Source organism: Tiliqua scincoides, chromosome 2 (assembly GCF_035046505.1).
Source record: "Tiliqua scincoides isolate rTilSci1 chromosome 2, rTilSci1.hap2, whole genome shotgun sequence".
In the NCBI taxonomy this organism is placed as follows: Eukaryota; Metazoa; Chordata; class Lepidosauria; order Squamata; family Scincidae; genus Tiliqua; species Tiliqua scincoides.
Genome location: NC_089822.1, coordinates 127119725 through 127138641, shown reverse-complemented (window position 1 = coordinate 127138641; position 18917 = coordinate 127119725). Strand labels below are relative to the sequence as shown.

Here is an 18917-nt window from a genome sequence, read left to right as displayed (position 1 = left end):
CCCTCCCCCAAAGAAGAGTTGACCACCCTCCCCGTCCACTCAGCCAGTCCCCCCCGGGCAGCTCTTATCAGCCAAGCTGGGCAAGGGTCAAACAGGCAGGCAGACGGCCTCACACTCCAAAGGAGTCTGTCCACATCCTCAGGCTGCACAAGCTGAAAAGAATCCCACAACACTGGACAAGCAGTTGCCAGGGGGACATCGTCAGACACTGTCAAAGTGGCATCCAAGTTGTGACGAATACGATCGATTTTATCTGCAAAAAGTTGTGCAAACACGTCACAGCGGCTGACCGTGTATTCCTCCTGGTCCACTGGCGGGGCCTGATGGAGGAGGCCCCGCACCACACGTCTTAGGGCCCAATCCTATGCATGACTACTCAGGAGTAAGTCCCATTGCATTCAATAGGACCTACTCCCAGGAAAGTGTGCATAGGATTACAGCCTGAGGGCCCAATCCTATCCCATTTTCCAGCACTGGTGCAGCTGCAGTGCAGCCCCAAGGTAAGTGAACAAATGTTCCCCTGTCTTGTGAATGCTGCCCCACCACAGGATGCAGTGCATGCCCCATTGGCATGGCTGCACCGGCACTGGAAAATTGAATAGGACTGGGCCCTGAGTTGGGTTCAAGGACTTGATGGCTCTTTGGATCCTAAATACAGATGCTTCACTTTTGTAATATTTTTTTTTAAAAAAAACCTTTTACAATGATTAATTTTTTAATATAAAAAAATCAAGTTTCTAGTCCTTGTGGGTGTGTCTCAATATTACATTAAGCACAGATTGAGACATAACTTTATCAGAGGCAAGGCGAAACCTAGAATGTTTAGGAATTTGAGTTGCCAGAGACAGCATGGATCTGATGGCTACACTCTCCCACCTCCTCCAGCACATAATGTACAGATTGAGACATCACTTTGTCAGATCTGGGTAAGGGGGTGGAAATAATGTCCAGAAAAAAGCCCCAAAACACAAGGAGGTAAGTGGGGGAAATTCCCAATTATTTTTACATTTTGGAATGCCCAAAAATTAGAAGGGCTTTTTCTATGGCCCGTTGCAACTCTATTTCATCCGCTGTTCTTTGGGGTAGATTTCAAGGTATTCCTCTTCAGGAAAGAATCTGTCCTTGCCCCCAGCGAGTTGCAGAAACGTTAGATCACCTCCTTTTTCATTGCCCGCTCCATAGTGTGGCTAGGAGAAAATGCTTAGTTCTCCAATCTTATCTTAACTCCTCTTTTGAGGTCTCTGTTATATTGCAATCTTTATTAGCCTCCACTGATCCTAACATCATTTTCCAGATAGCTACATTTATTTCACAAATAGTGGCGTCCAACTTGAAGCGTGTCCCTACTCCCTGAAGTCCGTGTTTTATAATTGTCAATTTTAGTTTGGTATGCTATGGTTCTCTAGTCAGTTCTTTCAAGTTTTGTTTGTTTGTGTTTTTTTTTTGTATATGTAAGTGTGTATGTATTGTAACTGTATGCCAATAAAGGTACTGAAACTTCAAACTTCACAAGGAGGTATAAATTGGCACAATCAGCGATGTGCTTTCATCATGCTTACTTCCTTCCCCTCCACCCCATGAAAGAAAACCAAGCAAAGGAACCAAGCACCCAAACAGCTGCTGCAACCAATGAATTTTTTCCCCTCGCTCTGAGCTCGAAGTCACCCAGCGCTCCAGAAGCTAACATGCCTCCTCTCCAGCCCATCCCTCCTCCTTCCAACTTCACTCTGGAGCATAGTTTGAACCCCACTTATCTTCCTGCCCTCCCACACACACCCTCCAAACTCCCTCAAGCAATGCTGATGTTTTGGTTTTTTGAAACTTAAAGTTATGCAGCGAACCTCCTCTCCGACCTTCCAACCACCCCTATTTGAAGCCTGTGCTGGCTGCTGAACCTCTGCTCATCTAGCTGCCCTCTGACTCCTGGCTGCCACAAGGTCGAGGGCCAGGGCCAGTGCATAGATATAGTGGAGATGGAAAAGGTGCAAAAGAGAGCAACCAAAATGATTACTGGGCTGAGGCACCTTCGCTATGAGGAAAGGCTACGGCATTTGGGCCTCTTCAGTCTAGAAAAGAGACGCCAGAGGGGGGACATGATTGAGACTTACAAAGTCATGCAGGGGATGGACAGAGTGGATAGAGAGATGCTCTTGTCTCTCTCACATAACACCAGAAGCAGCGGACATCCACGAAAGGTGAGTGTTGGGAGAGTTAGGACAGAAAGAATATTTCTATACCCAGCGTGTAATTAGTTTGTGGAACTCCTTGCCACATGATGTAGTGATGGCATCTTGCCTGGCTGCCTTTAAGAGGGGATTGGGCAAATTTCTGGAGGAAAAGTTCATGATGGGTTACAAGTCATGGTAGTTATGTGCAAGGTAGAAGTAGGCTGCCTCTGATTGCCAGATGCAGGGGAGGGCACCAGGACGCAGGTTGTATCTGTTGTCTTTTGTGCTCCCTGGCGCATTTAGTGGGCCACTGTGAGATACAGGAAGCTGGACTAGATGGGCCCTTGGCCTGATCCAGCAGGGCTCTTCTTATGTTCTTAAACCAGGCAGCCTGCTCTCAGCCATGCTCAGCACATGCTTCTAGTGCTGCAGTGAGACTCTGACTCCAGGTGGTACTCTGCTCGCTCGCTCCAGAGAGCCCATGCTCTGACAGCTGCTGCAGGGAGCTCCATTGTCCAGGCAACTAAAGAGCAGTGAAGAAATAGCAGGCCTCCTGTTTGCACAAGGCCTTTTATAGGCCTTGCTCTAACTCAGCCCACAGCTCATGTCTGGTGGTCGTGACCAGCAGTCATGTTCCAGTGTGGGTCCAACAGTCTCCAATGAGCTTGAGGCTTGGAGACAAGGGCTGCAAATGGCCTGCGGGCCACGGTTTGGGCAACCCTGAACTAGAGCATAAAGGGAAAATTGACTTGACACAGCACAGTAATGGCATACGAAGATCATAAGGCACCCGGGCCCATAAATTTTTGGCACCCTCCCCATGACAAAATTATTTTCAGTAATAGTCATGATATGAAATGAGTAATAATAACGGCCAGAGAAGAAGCACAGAGGGCGAGCCTTTTCTTTTATTGAACTTATGTATAATAGGGTTCACATATGTAGTGAATATGAGAGATCATAATCCGGATCGGAAAAGGGAAGGAACGCCCATCAAGATAATACGCAGTCACCCCCCTGCAGCTTAGCACTTAGCGCCTGCATGCCTCAGCCCCCCCCCCATTTGTACGGCACGGCCGCAAATAACTTCATCTAATTTTTTACTCTTTCAGACACATTGACTGACTGTTTCTTATCTTTGCTTCCTACACAAGGCCAGATATTTTATAACAAACTAGAAATTAAGGTCTAAAGGAAATATTTGCAAATTTGGCTTTTCACAAACTGAATGGAGGAAGTTCCAGAGCAACAGAGGCTTCTATTCGCAAGGAACGGGACAGTGCTATAGAAGAACCGGAAGGAATCACCAAAGGCATCTGCCAGGAGCGTCTTCTGGAGCAAAGTGAGAGAAGTAGGATTTCCAAAGGTGCCAGCAGTAGTGGTCTAGGTGTGACAGGACCAGGAGCGTGGAGTCACTATTCCCCAGAAAGTCCTCTGAAAGAAAAGGGGAGGGGAAAAATAAAGCCAGAGAGAATCAGTGAGGGAAAAATTTCTGTGGGCCAAAGGCTGTAGGAAGTCATGACTATTCACTGTCCCTCAGGGTAGAGATAAACCAAGGACTAGGTCCACAGAACGGTTAGGCAGCAGGCTGCTGTGAGTGCCTGATCTCAAAACAGCTTTTAAAATCAGGCAGATGGAACACAAGTCTAATGAGGAAAGGTTGAGAGAACTTGGTAGGTCTAGCCTGGAGAAGAAAATGCGGAGGGGTGACATGACAGCACCCTTCAAATACCTGCAGGGCTGTCACGTGGAAGAGGGCAAAAACTTGTTGAGAGAGCAGAGAGCAGCTTGACCTAAGAGGCTTAGGCTGAAGGGGAGATTTAAGTTGGATGTCATGAACAAATCCTGAATGGTAAGAGCAGTTCAGCGATGCAGCTTCTTACCAAGGGAACTGGTGGGTTTTCCTTTGCTGGAAGTCTTCAGGTGGAGGCTTGACAGGCCTCCACTTTTTGGAGCTGCTCTAGGAGGGCTTTTCCTGTGCCTAGCAGGGGGTTGGGCCAGATGGCTTTGAAGGCCCTTCAATTGTATTATTTTATGATTCTCACCTCCTGGAGTGGACAGTGGACTTGAGCATACCACTCTTGGCAGTACAAGCAAAGCTGAACTCCATGGCCCATAAAGAAGAGTGCCCAAAACAGCACATTCCAGGCTGGGTTTGTTCTCTTACCATGAATGATGACAGTAAGGATCACTGGGGGACAAATTGAAAATAGGAAGAGATTAGCTGTGTATGGTCTAGATCAGGGGTCTCTAAACTTTCTGGCTGAAGGGCTGCATCAAATATCTGACACAGTGTTGAGGGCCAGAAGAAAAAGTGAAGCATAAAATTTAAATAAATACATTAGAGATGAAACGTAATGAATGAATGAATGAATGAATGAATGAATGAATGAATGGGCTCAAATATCCAGCATTTCTCCAAACACCAACACAGCCCAAGATATAAAGCATACACTTAAATGGACCCCCATTCCCCCCACCCCATAAGCACAACTCTGGTTGTTTTTGGTCAGCTGGGCCAGAGGCTCTCAGGAGATCAGAGGCTGGCCATGGGCCAGATAAAGGCTCTTAGCGGGCCACATCTGGCCCCTGGGCCGGGGTTTGGAGACCCCTGGTCTAAACCCTGCTGAACCAAAAGAAGTTATCCATTTCCAAGAGCCTGCCTTCCAGAGCAGCAACCCAGTCCACCTTCTTTCCTTGAGGAACAGCAGATTCCATTTCATTTCATTCAAGAAGTAATTTCTACTCTCACAGAGAACTAATTCATGGGTTCCTTCCCATCACAAAAACTGGTGGGTGAGGAAAGAAAACACAGATCAGGTTTATGTACATAGGACTGTACATATGTAGTGCTCATGTTGCATGTTGTTTGTGGGGTGTACACTCACTCTGCCACAAGATCTGTTGTTTTATGGCTGAGCCAAGAGGCATATTACAGGTCAGAGCCAAGAAGGTCACAACAGAGCAAGCAGAGATTCCATTGCCCAGGCAAAGTCCCAGTGGAAACATACCCCTCATGCTAGTTAATGACCAGCCTGGGTGGGTGTGGGTGGTGGTGCTCCAGTGCTTGGGAACCCTGATTCACATGGAAAGGGGCATAGAAGTGGGGTGTGTGAAAGAACAACACTGTGCCCATTCTCTCTAGTTTGATCCTGTAAATGGTGAATGAGCAAAATGGAAAGGGACATATAACCTGACAAGAGTAAATAGTTTGTTGGCTTGCAAGCAGAATCTGCTGATTACATGGCACAGAGGAAGCAATCAAATGCATTTTTATTTGAACATCAATCATATAACGTCATCCCTGAAGGTATACTTTAAAGTTCTCCATCAATTGCCTTGAGACATGATTCAACCTGTAGCCTTCATGTCTCATCACACTGGGCAACTATAATATTAAAAAGGTGGCAGAGCAACTTTGCTCCCTGGGGGAAAGCCGGCAGGAGCTGAGGGGCATCTGGTTCAGGACTTTTCATCCCTATGGAATGAGGATATAGAGACTAGAGAAGAACAAGGCAGAGACAGAGTAGGAGTTGGGACTGGAAGCATGATGGGATATGATAGCCCATCCATCAAAATGAGGGACTGCAGGGATAAATAAGCAGACTATCTTGGGGGATTTCATGTAGAAGTGCTTTTATGCAAATGCCCAGTCTCCGAGCGAAGAACTGGAATGTTTGGTGACTAGAGAAAACATTGCTATAGTGGGCATAAAAGAAACCTGGTGGAATGTGGAGAATCAGTGGGATGCTGCAATTCCAGGCTATAAACTCTATAGGAGGCTAGAGATGTAAAATTTCCGGAAATTTTCCTTTTTTTCCTGGAAAAAACCGGAAATTTTCTGAAATATTGAAAAAAATGCTACATTAGCACTTTTTTTTTCTTTTCCAGATTGAAAGTCATTCTGTTACTTTAGGAACATAAAATATGACTAGGGACAATTTGACTTGGCATAAAATTATCACAACTAGCATATTAAAAATATAGTGTATCCAAACAATTATTACAAACAGAATTTACTTTTATTTATAATATTTATTTGTAATTGTCACAAATGGAGCAAAAATCTCCTGAACTGTTTACTAGTCTATGTGGAACAGATAAAAAACCGCCAAAAACAATTTTTAAAAATCCAGAAGTAACAATTATTCATATTTCCTGTCCACAGCATTAAATAAAAAATAAAAAACCCATTCTCATAAAAAGAATTGAAGAGGGGGGAAGTGTATAGAAGGGAGTGGGACTAAGTTTCAATGAATGGGCATGAAATTTAATCAGAATCATTTTCTGATCTGTAATTATCAGTATCAGTTTCAGTCTCTGCTTCTGCAGCTACCCTGTTGTGTCTGTCATTATCATAGTTATTATGGACTTCTAAAAACTGAAGGTTTGCCCGGATTGAAACAAGCTTCTGTACTCTTTCACATGTCAATTTATTTCTTGATTTAGTGTGAGTGTTTCCAAACATAGACCAGATTCTTTCACATGCTGCAGAAGATGGAGAAGGCAAGAAGCAAGAGGAGTCAGAGGCTGTGTTCTGCAAAGATGTTGCCACTATGTTGCAGGAGGAATATGTTTGGCAGAATCCCAGATTGCAGTCCTGGACCAAATCCCTGAAGGTGTTCTATATTCTGCAACATTTGAAAGTACCTTCCCAACATCAAGTCTTAAATGCGATGCTTGTTTTGTAATCCAGTCAAATGTAGTAACAGTGCTGTCATCACTTCTGTTTCCACCTTTGAATCTTGGATCCAGCAGATTTGCAGCACCATGAATTGGATGGCAACAAAATTCTTCCCTTTTTAAAATAAAATCTTTCACTTTACTTTCTTCTATAGTGAAGCTATACAGAGATTTTCAAAAACCATTGTTTTTATCTTGGTCATTAAATAAGGAAATTCTGACAAAAGTGCACTATCTGATTCAGATGCAGTGATTGCTGCAGCAATTGGCTTCAGAATCTTCATGGAATTTTGCAGCTGAACCCAGAAGACCTCCTGATCAAGAACAGTGTTTCTCACACTCCTGGGTACTTTAAGATAATCAACTATTACTGTTTCTTGAAGAGCTTCTTTGTTTTTTAGTAAACTTTCAAAGGAGATCACCACTCCAGCCCACCGAGTTTTACTACAGAGCTTCAGTGTCACTATTTTATTCTTTGCATTTTTTCTATTTGCTTCTTCTTGAAAACTGCAGTTACAATATGAGTACCTTTTACATGTTTTAAAACTTCTTTTGCTCATCTATAGATCATTTGAAGGATGTCCAGTTTCACAATATCATTAAGAAGCAAGTTGAGCCCATGAGATGAACCAGGGTGGTGTAGTGGTTAGGGAGGTGGACTTAGACCTGGAAGACCCAGGTTCAAATCTCCCCCCAGCCATGAAGCTTCCTGGGTGACCTTGGGCCAGTCACTTTCTCTCAGCCTCACCTACTTCACAGGGTTGTTGTGAAGACAAAAGGAGGGGAGCAGCTGTGTACACAGCCCCTGAGCTCTTTGGAGGAAGGGTGATATAAAAATGTGATTAATTAATTAATTGATTGAATTGCAGAAATATGTGGATATTTCTCCATTATGCATTCCCATGCTGCTTTCATATTGCTGGCATTGTCAGTCAGCAAAGCAAATACTTTACCACTCCCAATTTTCTGTAGGACTTCACATATTTTACAGCTGATATACTCTGCAGTATGTCTGTTCTCTCCTGTTTCAATGCTATTGTAAAAAATTGGTTGAGGTGTTGTTATAACAAAATTTATAATTCCTTCTCCTCTCACATTTGTCCATCCATCTGTAAGTAGTGCAAGACACAATGCTTCATTAATTTTTCCTTGCACAGATTCCATTACATGTTCGTATTCTGACTCCAAAAGAGGCTTGCTCAAAGAATATTTGCTGGGCAAGTGGTATGATGGTCTTAGTAATGTCAAAGCTTCCTGCCAGTATGTATTTTCAGTTATTGAGAATGGTGTTCCAGAAGAATATATTGCTCTTGCAAGAGCTTGATCAATTTTTTCCTGATCTTCAGGTGTCATCTTATCTACAAATGAAGCTATTGAATTATTTTTGGATGCAGCTGTCTTCAGTATCTGTTTACTTGAAGATGCTGCTGATGGGACAACAGCACTTGGTGTTGCTGCTGATGTTACAGATGGAGTAGAAAGAGGACTTCTTGAATGAAAAGAAACGATGAGAAAAACGATGTGCATTTTCATCATTGTGGTCCTCTTCACTTAGATCCATGAAGGATTTTTTAATATCTACAGGACACTTGTTACATACAAGAATGTGTTTTGTCATCCTGGCAGCATTTGGAAATGCGTATTTCATCTGACAATATTTGCAAACCACATTTTTCTTCTCAGAAGAACTTGCAATGTGAAAATGCCTCCATATGCTCGATGTTGGTCTCACCATTTTCCTGAGGGGAGCAGGAAAGAAAAATAATTTAATGGCTCGTTTGCAAGAAGACACTAATCTATGGTTGTAGGTGGGGGAAGTAAAGAACCAGATTAGGAGTAATTAAATTATTATTTACACAAAGGTTATAAAGATAAACTAATGTAGCTGAATGGTTCCGTTTTCTGGAATCAGATAAATGTAAACTCTTACCTTTTTAAATTAAGTATATACTTTCAGGTCCTTTTTGTTGCTCTGTATTTTCTTCCAATGCTTTGAGGCCTTGTGAAGAGGACAGAACAGAACCAAACATACCCACCCACATGTAAAAACAAAACTGAAACCTTTTTCTTTTCTTGTGACAATGGCAGCACCTCCTAAAGGAAGAAATGCAGCTTGTTCTTGCTTTGGAGAGTTCGGTTTGTAACCTCGGACTTGCTTGTCCTCAGTGCACAGAAAATTAGAATAATCTGATACCGTACATATTTTTTAGAAATGATTTGGAAAGTATTTGAACAGCTTGTCTTAAAATATTTTATTCATCATGTTAAAATAAAACATTCCATAATCAATTTTTTTTCTTTTTTCAATTTTTCCAATTTTGGGGGGGAGAAAACAAAAAAAGCTTCAGGAAAAAACAAAAAAACACCAATTTTTAGGTTGGTGCTAGTAGCAGACAGTGCCGCCACCACTACCCTCCTCACCCATGGTGGTCTGGCCATGCTGGTGGCAGGCAGGCAGGCAAGGAAGCAAGTTCTCTGCCTTGTGCTGCTGCTGACTGTGGGGCTGGGGTGATTGTGTGCAGCTGTTTTACTTAAAAGACAGCTATAAGTGAGCTACGGCATCTGATCTGGCTTGAATCCATTTTCATCACACATTGTAACATCACAGGTTTACAGTTTCTGGTGAACATAATGAGTAATCAAGAAGTTGTGCCTTCTGTACAACTCAGCTCAGACCGCCCCCCCCCCATCTTCTGGAAACATGCCTGCAAAGAAACTGGCTGCCAAACACTGTGTGTCTGAGCAGCATGTCGCTCTCTCCCCAGGCACCTGGATTGATTGTGCCTGTGCCGTGGCTAAGCTGACAGGGGCTTACCTGTGGGCTTTCATCAGACCTGTCCCACTCTCTCCCACCCTGCTGTGCCTGGGGGAAGGGGGTGGGTTTTGTCACAGTTGAGTCGGGGTCTCGGCACAGATGAAGGGGTCAGGTGGGCATGTTTCACACTGCTCCCTGACAGGTGGGATGGAGGTGGGCACAGCGGGGGCGGGGGGGTGACATGTATCACCCACACATTTGCCCAAGCCTGTCTGGGCAGTTTCCCTGATGTCGTCCTGCTGGATTTTCAGTTGCATTTTCTTTTGCAGAAGGGGTGGGTGCATTCTGCACTGCTGCCTGACAGCTGGGGTGGGAGGACAGTGGGGGAATGTTTAAAGGGAACACTGAGACAAGCCTACAGCCCGGCACAGCCCCATTTTCCTCAGCCAAGCCGTGGCGGGCTTTTCCTTGCTTGCTTGTTCACTCTGCTCTCGCTGCCCCCACCCTGAACCCTCCTGCTTGACCAAACCAGGATGCACCCTCGCTTTGCCGTGCCCGTGGAGTTGGGAGTGGGGTTTCTGTCATCACAGCCAGGGCAGGATCATGCGGGGGAAGGGACGAAGTAGGCATGTGCCTCACTGCTGCCAGGCATTGGTTTGAGAGTTGAAAAGAAACCCCAAAGCGCACACACCACCCAGCAGCAGCCCCTTTTTTCCACGGAGCCACGGTGGGCTTTTTAAAGGGGGAGCGATTCGAATTCATTAAGAGTCACTAAAGGGTGACTCGGTGACTTGGAAAGTGCCCCAGTTACGACTTGTTTTCGAGTAAAGTCACAGGGGGACAGTGACCCGGTGACTCAACTTGAGTCAAACACTGCTGGTGTTTCCCAACACTGACAAATATCAACCCCACAGCACTGACCTCCAAGGATGGCAAAGAGTGTGAAACAGACATGGAGCGAGTGTGGGCCATATTGGAAAGATTGCCAATGAAGATGGACCATCCATGTAACAATGCAATGAATATCAACTCCACAGCACTGACCTCCAAAGATGGCAAAGAGCGTGAAACAGACTGGATAGAAGAAGCCGAAGCTGATGGAGTAGGCATACTCATGGAGAGCAGCAGAAATGAAGAAGGCAGACAGCATAGCTGCAACCTGGGCCTTCCCTGGGAGGAGCTGGAAGGCAAAGAGCACAGGTGAGTTCAGTGGCGTAGCTCAGTCATTTGCCATCCCCAATATAGTATAATTGATTATATTTTTAAAAGCATGTAATGTAAAATGTAATGTAAAAAAATCACCGCAGATACTTGCCTATAAGTCGATCCCACAGATAAGTCGAGGGCAGGTTTTGAGCCAACAATCATGGAATTTTCTATGACCCTCGGATGAGTCGGGGGTTAAACTTAGGGGGGTGTCTGACTATAGTTTTGTCTGATTTTACTCCAGAGGCCAGATCCTGAAAAAATAACCTACTACCAGTGTTACCTAAGAACTGTAGTCTCTATTAAAAACATAGTAAAAGATCATAAGATACATTTTTATTCTTTTTAAATTCTGGTCTTCCTCACCTTTTTGTAAGCACTATCAGAGTAAGTGCACTGTAAACAACATACCAGTAAAACAGTGGTTCCCAACCTGGTATTCATGTACTCCCAGGGACACTCAACAGGACCTTTAGGGGTACTTGAAAAAGAATGGAATAATGGTAGAAAAAGGCAGGTCATGCTCCAGAATGCCTTCCAGGACAGGAATGCCTTTCAAGGACAAGTAAGGTAGGAAGGGAGGTAGCTAGTTGGCTGTGAAATCCCCACCAATAGCTAGTTTTTGGTCATCAATTCATGTATGAACCAGTGATTGAAAACCAGCACAGTAAAAAAGCTGAAACATAATATGGAAAGTGATCAATCACCCAGAATTTCTCAGCACACTTCTGGTGCAAAACAGTGCAAAGGCAGAGTCTTTTGTTCTTCAAACAGATGAAAAGAGAAAATATATGATGAATACATGAAGTCTGGGCTTTCATATGGAGGAGATGAGGGCTTGTCTTACTAATTACAAACATTTTGCTAATAGGAAAAGTATAATTTATGGAAATGGGCTGCCAAGGGATATGCCGGTGAAAAAGGTTGGGAACCACTGCAGGAGATCCAGGAATCAAATCCACCTTTAAGGTGCCTGGTGTGTTAAGCCAGAAGCTCTACATACAGCATATAACACATAACTGGGAGTGTGCAATTCAATTCACAGCAGAGAGATGCAGCTGCATATATTTGCAACCCTTTTTACTGAGAAGTAGACCCACTGCTTTCCATGGGTGTTATTCTTAAGTAAAGGTGCATTGAATTGTAGCCTACTTCAAATGGAAAGGAGGATTCCCATCCTGGTGTTTCAAAAAACAGATCTGCTTTGCATTTGCAAAGCAGAACCAGGCTGCAGCAGAAGGAAGGAGAATAAAAGGTTAACAAATTGCTTCTAAGGAGCTGTGCCTGCCTGCTGCTTGAGAAACTTGGCGCCTATCTGCCGCTTGAGAAAGGAAGCTTTTCAGAGTTGAAAGGCTTTGTCCTGATTGACCCGGAGATAACGCAGTGATAATTTGAGCTTGATTACTTGGCAAAAATTTCACGTACTATTGGCGAGAATCTACGGTAAATTAAAAAATTAATCACTGTACATTTTTATACCACCCTTCCCTTAAGGAGCTCAAGGTGGTGTGCATGGTTCCTTATTTTGTCCTTACAACAACCCTGTGAGGTAGGTGAGATTTAGTAATAGTCATGACATGAAATTAATAGCTACGCCACTGTGTGAGTTACAGGCTTTGTACCCAAATACCTGTCCACTCTAGTTTTTAAAGAGTGTTTAAGTGTTTAGTGTTTAAAGAGGGTTCACAATGGGGTCTTCAGGCTTAGCCCCACGGTGACAGCTTGCATTCTGAACCTATAGATCCAAATGTTGGATCAGGCTGAGCTCTTGTCCCACCTCTCCCTGGTCAGGTGAGGAACACAGTGGTTTGATATTGCAGTTTAGCATATTTATAGTCTGATTTTCCACAGCAAGTTTCACAAAGCAGTTTATCCCAGAACCCCAAATAACAAAATTGGGTTTTGTTTTAGGAGCCCTGTCCTAGATGGGCTCACAATTTAAAAAGATGAACACAAGTAACAGCCATTAGAAAAGACACTATGCTGGGCTTATATGTCAGTCCTCCACTTTCGCTGTCCACTATATTAAAAAAATTTTTTAACCCTACAAAAACAACCCCAAACACCCACTATTTTTAAAATTGCAAAATTTCTGGCAGTTGTCACAGGCACTACACATTAAAGATAAAGTCAGGATTGATATGAAAGAGGAAGTGAGAGGGGCATTCCTGGGAGTTTCAGACACTGTGGTTATGACCAGCAATTAATTTGCATTGGGTCATATTGACCAGGGTTGCAGGATCCTTGGACACTCTTGTGCTGGCAGAGACATGACAAAAGAACTCCTTCAGACATCTCCCGTCTGCCCCAGTGTGAACAGCCAAAGCCTCTGCTGCCATTAAGGGAAAGGAGTAGCGCAGAGCTTATGTCTGGTGTTACATGAGAAAACAGTCAAAATATAAAGGCGTGCCCCAGTATCTGCAGGGTTCCATTCCGGGGACACCCCCCCTCCCGCAGATATTTGAAACTATGGATATCACAGACACCTGCCCCCCCTGTGTGATTAAAACCTTTTGGGGAGGAAGGGTAAGTCTTCCTTTAAACTAGGTCACTATGGGCTTAGGAGCTTGTAGTGATCTCCAGGGCTTCCTTAAGGGCTTCCTGTTAACCTCTGTCTAGTTTTAATTTTTTCTTAAAGGACCAGGCTGCCAGGAACTTGGGCTTTGGTAAGACTTTAAACAACCTAGTCGCCTCATGGGGAGGAATGGGGCTCCACAATTCCCCCCCCCCCATGATCCCATTAGGTTTCTTAAAGTTTTACCCCAGCTAAAAAGATTTTTTTTTAAAGCAGAAGATTGCTAGGATCTGAGAGATCCTCCCAGCACTCTGGTCCTTTATGAAAAAAACTAGGTCCTTTACGAAAACTCTGGTCCTTTATGAAAAAAATTCCAATTGACATCAGTCTTCTTGTTCTAATAAGGAAAATTCTTAAAAAAGAAAAAAAGAGGACACTCTAATCCATTCCTTAGTGTGCAGCAAGTGTAAAATTGAAAGTAAAAAGTAAATAGTAATAAAAACGAGAACAAAAGGTCCTTACCTAAAGAAGTAAACATTCTTAATTAGCTATTATATTGAATATAGTACCACCAAGTAGAAGTATAAAGAGCAATGACATCTAGAAATAAGTAACATCAAGATTCCCAAGTATGAAATAGTTGAAATGAGTCTTTGTTATAATGTTTTGCTTTATAGTTATAAGTATAATATGTTGTTGTTGTATTCTGTGCATGCTTAGTTGCATTCAAGTTTATGTTTATGCTCACACTTGAACTGTAGTTTCACAGTAAATGTATGAACTGTTTAGATAAGATGAAAATGTAAGTCAGACTAGATTTCTCAGAGCCTTCGAATTCAGTCTGAAAGGGGGGAATGATAGAGGCTAGTGAAAGCCACATGTCATAATGTCATGTAAGCCACTTATGCTAAATGTTTACTCATGTTTACTTATGCTGAAACTAATCATTTATGCAAATGCTTGTTCATGCAATGTTATGGGTAAATTAGCCAGGTTTATATATGTTCCCATAGACAAACTTGCAAGGATTCATTTCTGCCCCCTCTCAGTTTGAAACAGTCTGATGTAGGCCAAAGGTACAGCCAGCCATAAATAAGCCCAATTAAAGTGTTATTTGACAGCCAGCAGATGTTCTTTTGAAGGAATTTGAGAAGTCAGACAGGACCCCAGCTAAATACAGAAAAATTCCCTTTTTTTAAATAAGTGACCCATGGAGAAGAAAAAGTTTTAAATAAAATTCAGTTAGGCTTCTCTGGGACCAAGATATACCAATGGATTAATTATTGGTAATATGATAGAACCTGAATGATTAAAAAAATCAAATGCTAGGTCCCAGCTTCAAGCAGGCACCGAATGAGCCTAAGGAATGTCCAGTTTTAAGGAATGTCCGGGCAAACTGCCAAAAGAAGCTGAGATGTCCAATTGCTAATTAACATGATATATGGAAACAGCTAAACAGATGAAATCCATGGCAAGAAAAGGCTAATTAGAAACCTGTTAATTCCCTTAAAACCAAAATATGCATCTGTTAAAAGCTATGTTACACCAAAGCTTCATGTTAAAAGAATTATTTAAAATGTAATTCAACAAGTTTTCCCATTTGAGCCAAATGTTTATGAGTGTTTGTGGCTAAAAAATAAGAAATATAAAGAAAGGCGTTTCTCTGATCTTAGTCTAATGTAGGAAGTTTTCACTGAGATGGCAGAGGAATGTGCCACTGGCAACCTGCCAGAAAGGGAGAACACGCATCCTGCTGCTAAGCCTCTATGTGAAAATAAAGAATTGGCTTTTAGAAATGCCAATAGCTATAATAATTATTAAAATTATTCTTTAAAGTGTAGCTGATGCTAGTATGGTAGTTTAAGTAAATATTTAATAGGTTAATTATAAGGATACACAGAAGTGAGAATTGACTTAAAAGCCACAAGTAGCAGCCAGAAGCAACCCTGAAAAGGCTAAAGTTAGTTAGTTGGAGTACATTCCAATTCTGTAAGATTCAAAGTCTTGTTTGATGTTTTAATTGAAACATAACTCATAGGGAGATTTGAAAATAATGAGAAGTCAAAGATGCACCTGCAAGAGACTAGAGAGTGTCAGGAAATGAGATAATTAAAAAGAACTTATCTCTTAGCACCAAGAAGCGTAAAATAAAGAGACATAACTTAAATCATTTTAAGAAAGTCTGAGCTAAGCAGCCATCAATCTTGTCTAATAAGAGACAGAAGCACACCTGCACCAATTATGAGAATAACTATGAGTTCATGTACATAAGAACATAAGAACATAAGAACAGCCCCACTGGATCAGGCCATAGGCCCATCTAGTCCAGCTTCCTGTATCTCACAGCGGCCCACCAAATGCCCCAGGGAGCACACCAGATAACAAGAGACCTCATCCTGGTGCCCTCCCTTGCATCTGGCATTCTGACATAACCCATTTCTAAAATCAGGAGGTTGCGCATACACATCATGGCTTGTACCCCATAATGGATTTTTCCTCCAGAAACTTGTCCAATCCCTTTTAAAGGCGTCTAGGCTAGACGCCAGCACCACATCCTGTGGCAAGGAGTTCCACAGACCGACCACACGCTGAGTAAAGAAATATTTTCTTTTGTCTGTCCTAACCCGCCCAACACTCAATTTTAGTGGATGTCTCCTGGTTCTGGTATTATGTGAGAGTGTAAAGAGCATCTCCCTATCCACTCTGTCCATCCCCTGCATAATTTTGTATGTCTCAATCATGTCCCCCCTCAGGCGTCTCTTTTCTAGGCTGAAGAGGCCCAAACGCCATAGCCTTTCCTCATAAGGAAGGTGCCCCAGCCCCGTAATCAACTTAGTCGCTCTCTTTTGCACCTTTTCCATTTCCACTATGTCTTTTTTGAGATGCGGCGACCAGAACTGGACACAATACTCCAGGTGTGGCCTTACCATAGATTTGTACAACGGCATTATAATACTAGCCGTTTTGTTCTCAATACCCTTCCTAATGATCCCAAGCATAGAATTGGCCTTCTTCACTGCCGCCGCACATTGGGTCGACACTTTCATTGACCTGTCCACCACCACCCCAAGATCTTTCTCCTGATCTGTCACAGACAGCTCAGAACCCATCAGCCTATATCTAAAGTTTTGATTTTTTACCCCAATGTGCATGACTTTACACTTACTGACATTGAAGCGCATCTGCCATTTTGCTGCCCATTCTGCCAGTCTGGAGAGATCCTTCTGGAGCTCCTCACAATCACTTCTGGTCTTCACCACTCAGAAAAGTTTGGTGTCGTCTGCAAACTTAGCCACTTCACTGCTCAACCCTGTCTCCAGGTCATTTATGAAGAGACTGAAAAGCACTGGTCCCAGGACAGATCCTTGGGGCACACCGCTTTTCACCTCTCTCCATTGTGAAAATTGCCCATTGACACCCACTCTCTGCTTCCTGGCCTCCAACCAGTTCTCAATCCACGAGAGGACCTGTCCTCTAATTCCCTGACTGTGGAGTTTTTTCAGTAGCCTTTGGTGAGGGACCATGTCAAACGCCTTCTGAAAGTCCAGATATATAATGTCCATGGGTTCTCCCACATCCACATGCCTGTTGACCTTTTCAAAGAATTCTATAAGGTTCGTGAGGCAAGACTTACCCTTACAGAAGCCATGCTGACTCTCCCTCAGCAAGGCCTGTTCGTCTATGTGTTTTGAGACATGTACTGGACATGTACTGGACATAGACACTTTAATGAGGACACTTGTAAATCAAGTTCAGCTAACTAACATTGAGTCCCTAAGATAAAAGAAACACCTGCATAAGAACAAAATAATGAGGTAATAAATTGTCTATGAAGTTGTCTAATTGGCAAACAGTCCTGAAAGTCCACTGGTCAGCAACACATTAATGAAGCCTCTAAAAGCTGATAGAAAAGGTTGAATTTAATTAAAATAAATAGGAAAAGAGTTCTAAAAAGAAAATCTTTATTTAAAAGTTAGTTTCCCTGTACAGAATAAATATATGTTTACTACTATACCTTACTAACATCTCCTAAAGTACACATATAAGAGAAAACTTAGTTTAAACAATGCTGGCACACAGCCCCATGAAGCCTGGTACATAGAATTTTGAAGATATTCCAGAGAAAACACAGCTTGTATTCTGAAATCATCAGAGCAAAGCTGAGATTTTACAGGGAGAAGAAAGCCCTTAAAAACTTTGTTTAGAAGCAAAATATAGACTGTTCAAGATCAGAATAAGTTAGTACATTTGAAAACAAACAAAAGAAGTCTAAACACTAATTAATTAGAAGCATAATTAAAGAAACAAGAATAATTAAAGAATTAAGTTAAGTGCACAGTGCCCCCTACTGGAAGATAAAACCAGTGCATTCTGGAAATATGATAGCACTAGGGAGGGAGGAGCTTTCCAAATATGGCTTATGCGGTAACCTGATGCATGCTCCATATATGGCATAGCCAATCAGAAAGAAGGTTCCATTTCTGATGTCACCCAGCTCTTCAACCAATGATAGTAAGATTTTTAGAACAAAGAACCTTCGGGGTATTTAAACAAGAAACATGCACTGGAAAGTTGCTAATCTCTGGAGGCACTGAGAGTTACCACAGCTCTCTGTGTTTCCCATTTTGAACACCAAGAGAAGCCCATTGCTGGCAATGAATAAAGGCTTGGAAATCACCACAATTTCAGTCTGCTGAGTTTGTTCTTGAACCCTGAAGACACCGTGCAACATTTGGGGGCTTGTCCGGGATGTCATCAAAGGACCGGCATCACTGATCGCCTGTTGCCAAGCTCCTGCTCTCTCCTGAAGTGGCCATACGGGAGGTGAGGTGTGGGGCTTCGCTTGCAACAACAAATTGGTGAAGCAGAAGCTCCAGAACAAGCTCCAGCAAGCTCCAACAAGCTGGTGATCTGCTCCAAGCAAGAAGCTGTGCACAGGAGAGGTGAACTCCGGGAAGAAAAACATCTGTTGGTAAAGTATGATTAACTGTACCCCTCTTATTTGCAAGGGAAGGGGGGGTTTGACCAACCTCCCAGAGGAGACTATGGGCACCAGGCACAGTGCTATATCATAGTACTTCTCAAGGTAGTAGGTAGTGCTGGGAGTTAGACTTGGGGGCGCAAAATTGTGTACCCACAGCGCCAGAAGAGCACTGAATTCTACTCCTTCAGCCAGGCAAGAGGTGGCAAGCTTGGGTTTTGCCCCTGTCTCTCTAGCCTAAGGTAGGATTGTTTTGTATGAATGTATGTGTAGGTTGAGAGTTGTCTGTCCATCATTTATCTGTTTTGCTTAATTGTTAGTTCACAATGGGGTTAGCAACTACTAAAAGGTATGGCCCCAACCCGTTAGCAAAAACCCAGAGCACTGTAGTGGCTCCTTTAAAAGCAAGAACAAAGAAAGAATGCAAGAAATGTGAGAGCAGAATTGCACCAAAAGGGACAGAAAGAAAGCTGGTAGACCCCCTCCCTATTTACCTGCAGCAGCCCCTCAAGGTCTGCTACCCCAAGAAAACCTTCAAGCCCCTGAAAACCAACAAAGGGCTCAAGCGGTAATCCAACCTTTGAAAAACCCCACTGAAGGAGAGGGAGA

General features: G+C 43.0%; 1 protein-coding gene across 1 annotated transcript in view; it reads right to left on the bottom strand.

The window, feature by feature from the left end:
- Window positions 1-3551: 3551 nt before the first annotated feature.
- The window catches only part of LOC136638781 (sterol O-acyltransferase 2-like), a 45527-nt gene continuing 30161 nt past the window's right edge, over window positions 3552-18917 (bottom strand). Inside the window, exons 11-13 of the mRNA XM_066612810.1 lie at window positions 10651-10765; window positions 4214-4359; window positions 3552-3602 (exon numbers count right to left, since the gene is read on the bottom strand). Of these exons, the coding sequence (XP_066468907.1) occupies window positions 3552-3602; window positions 4214-4359; window positions 10651-10765 (312 nt within the window). The remainder of the gene's footprint in view (window positions 3603-4213; window positions 4360-10650; window positions 10766-18917) is intronic.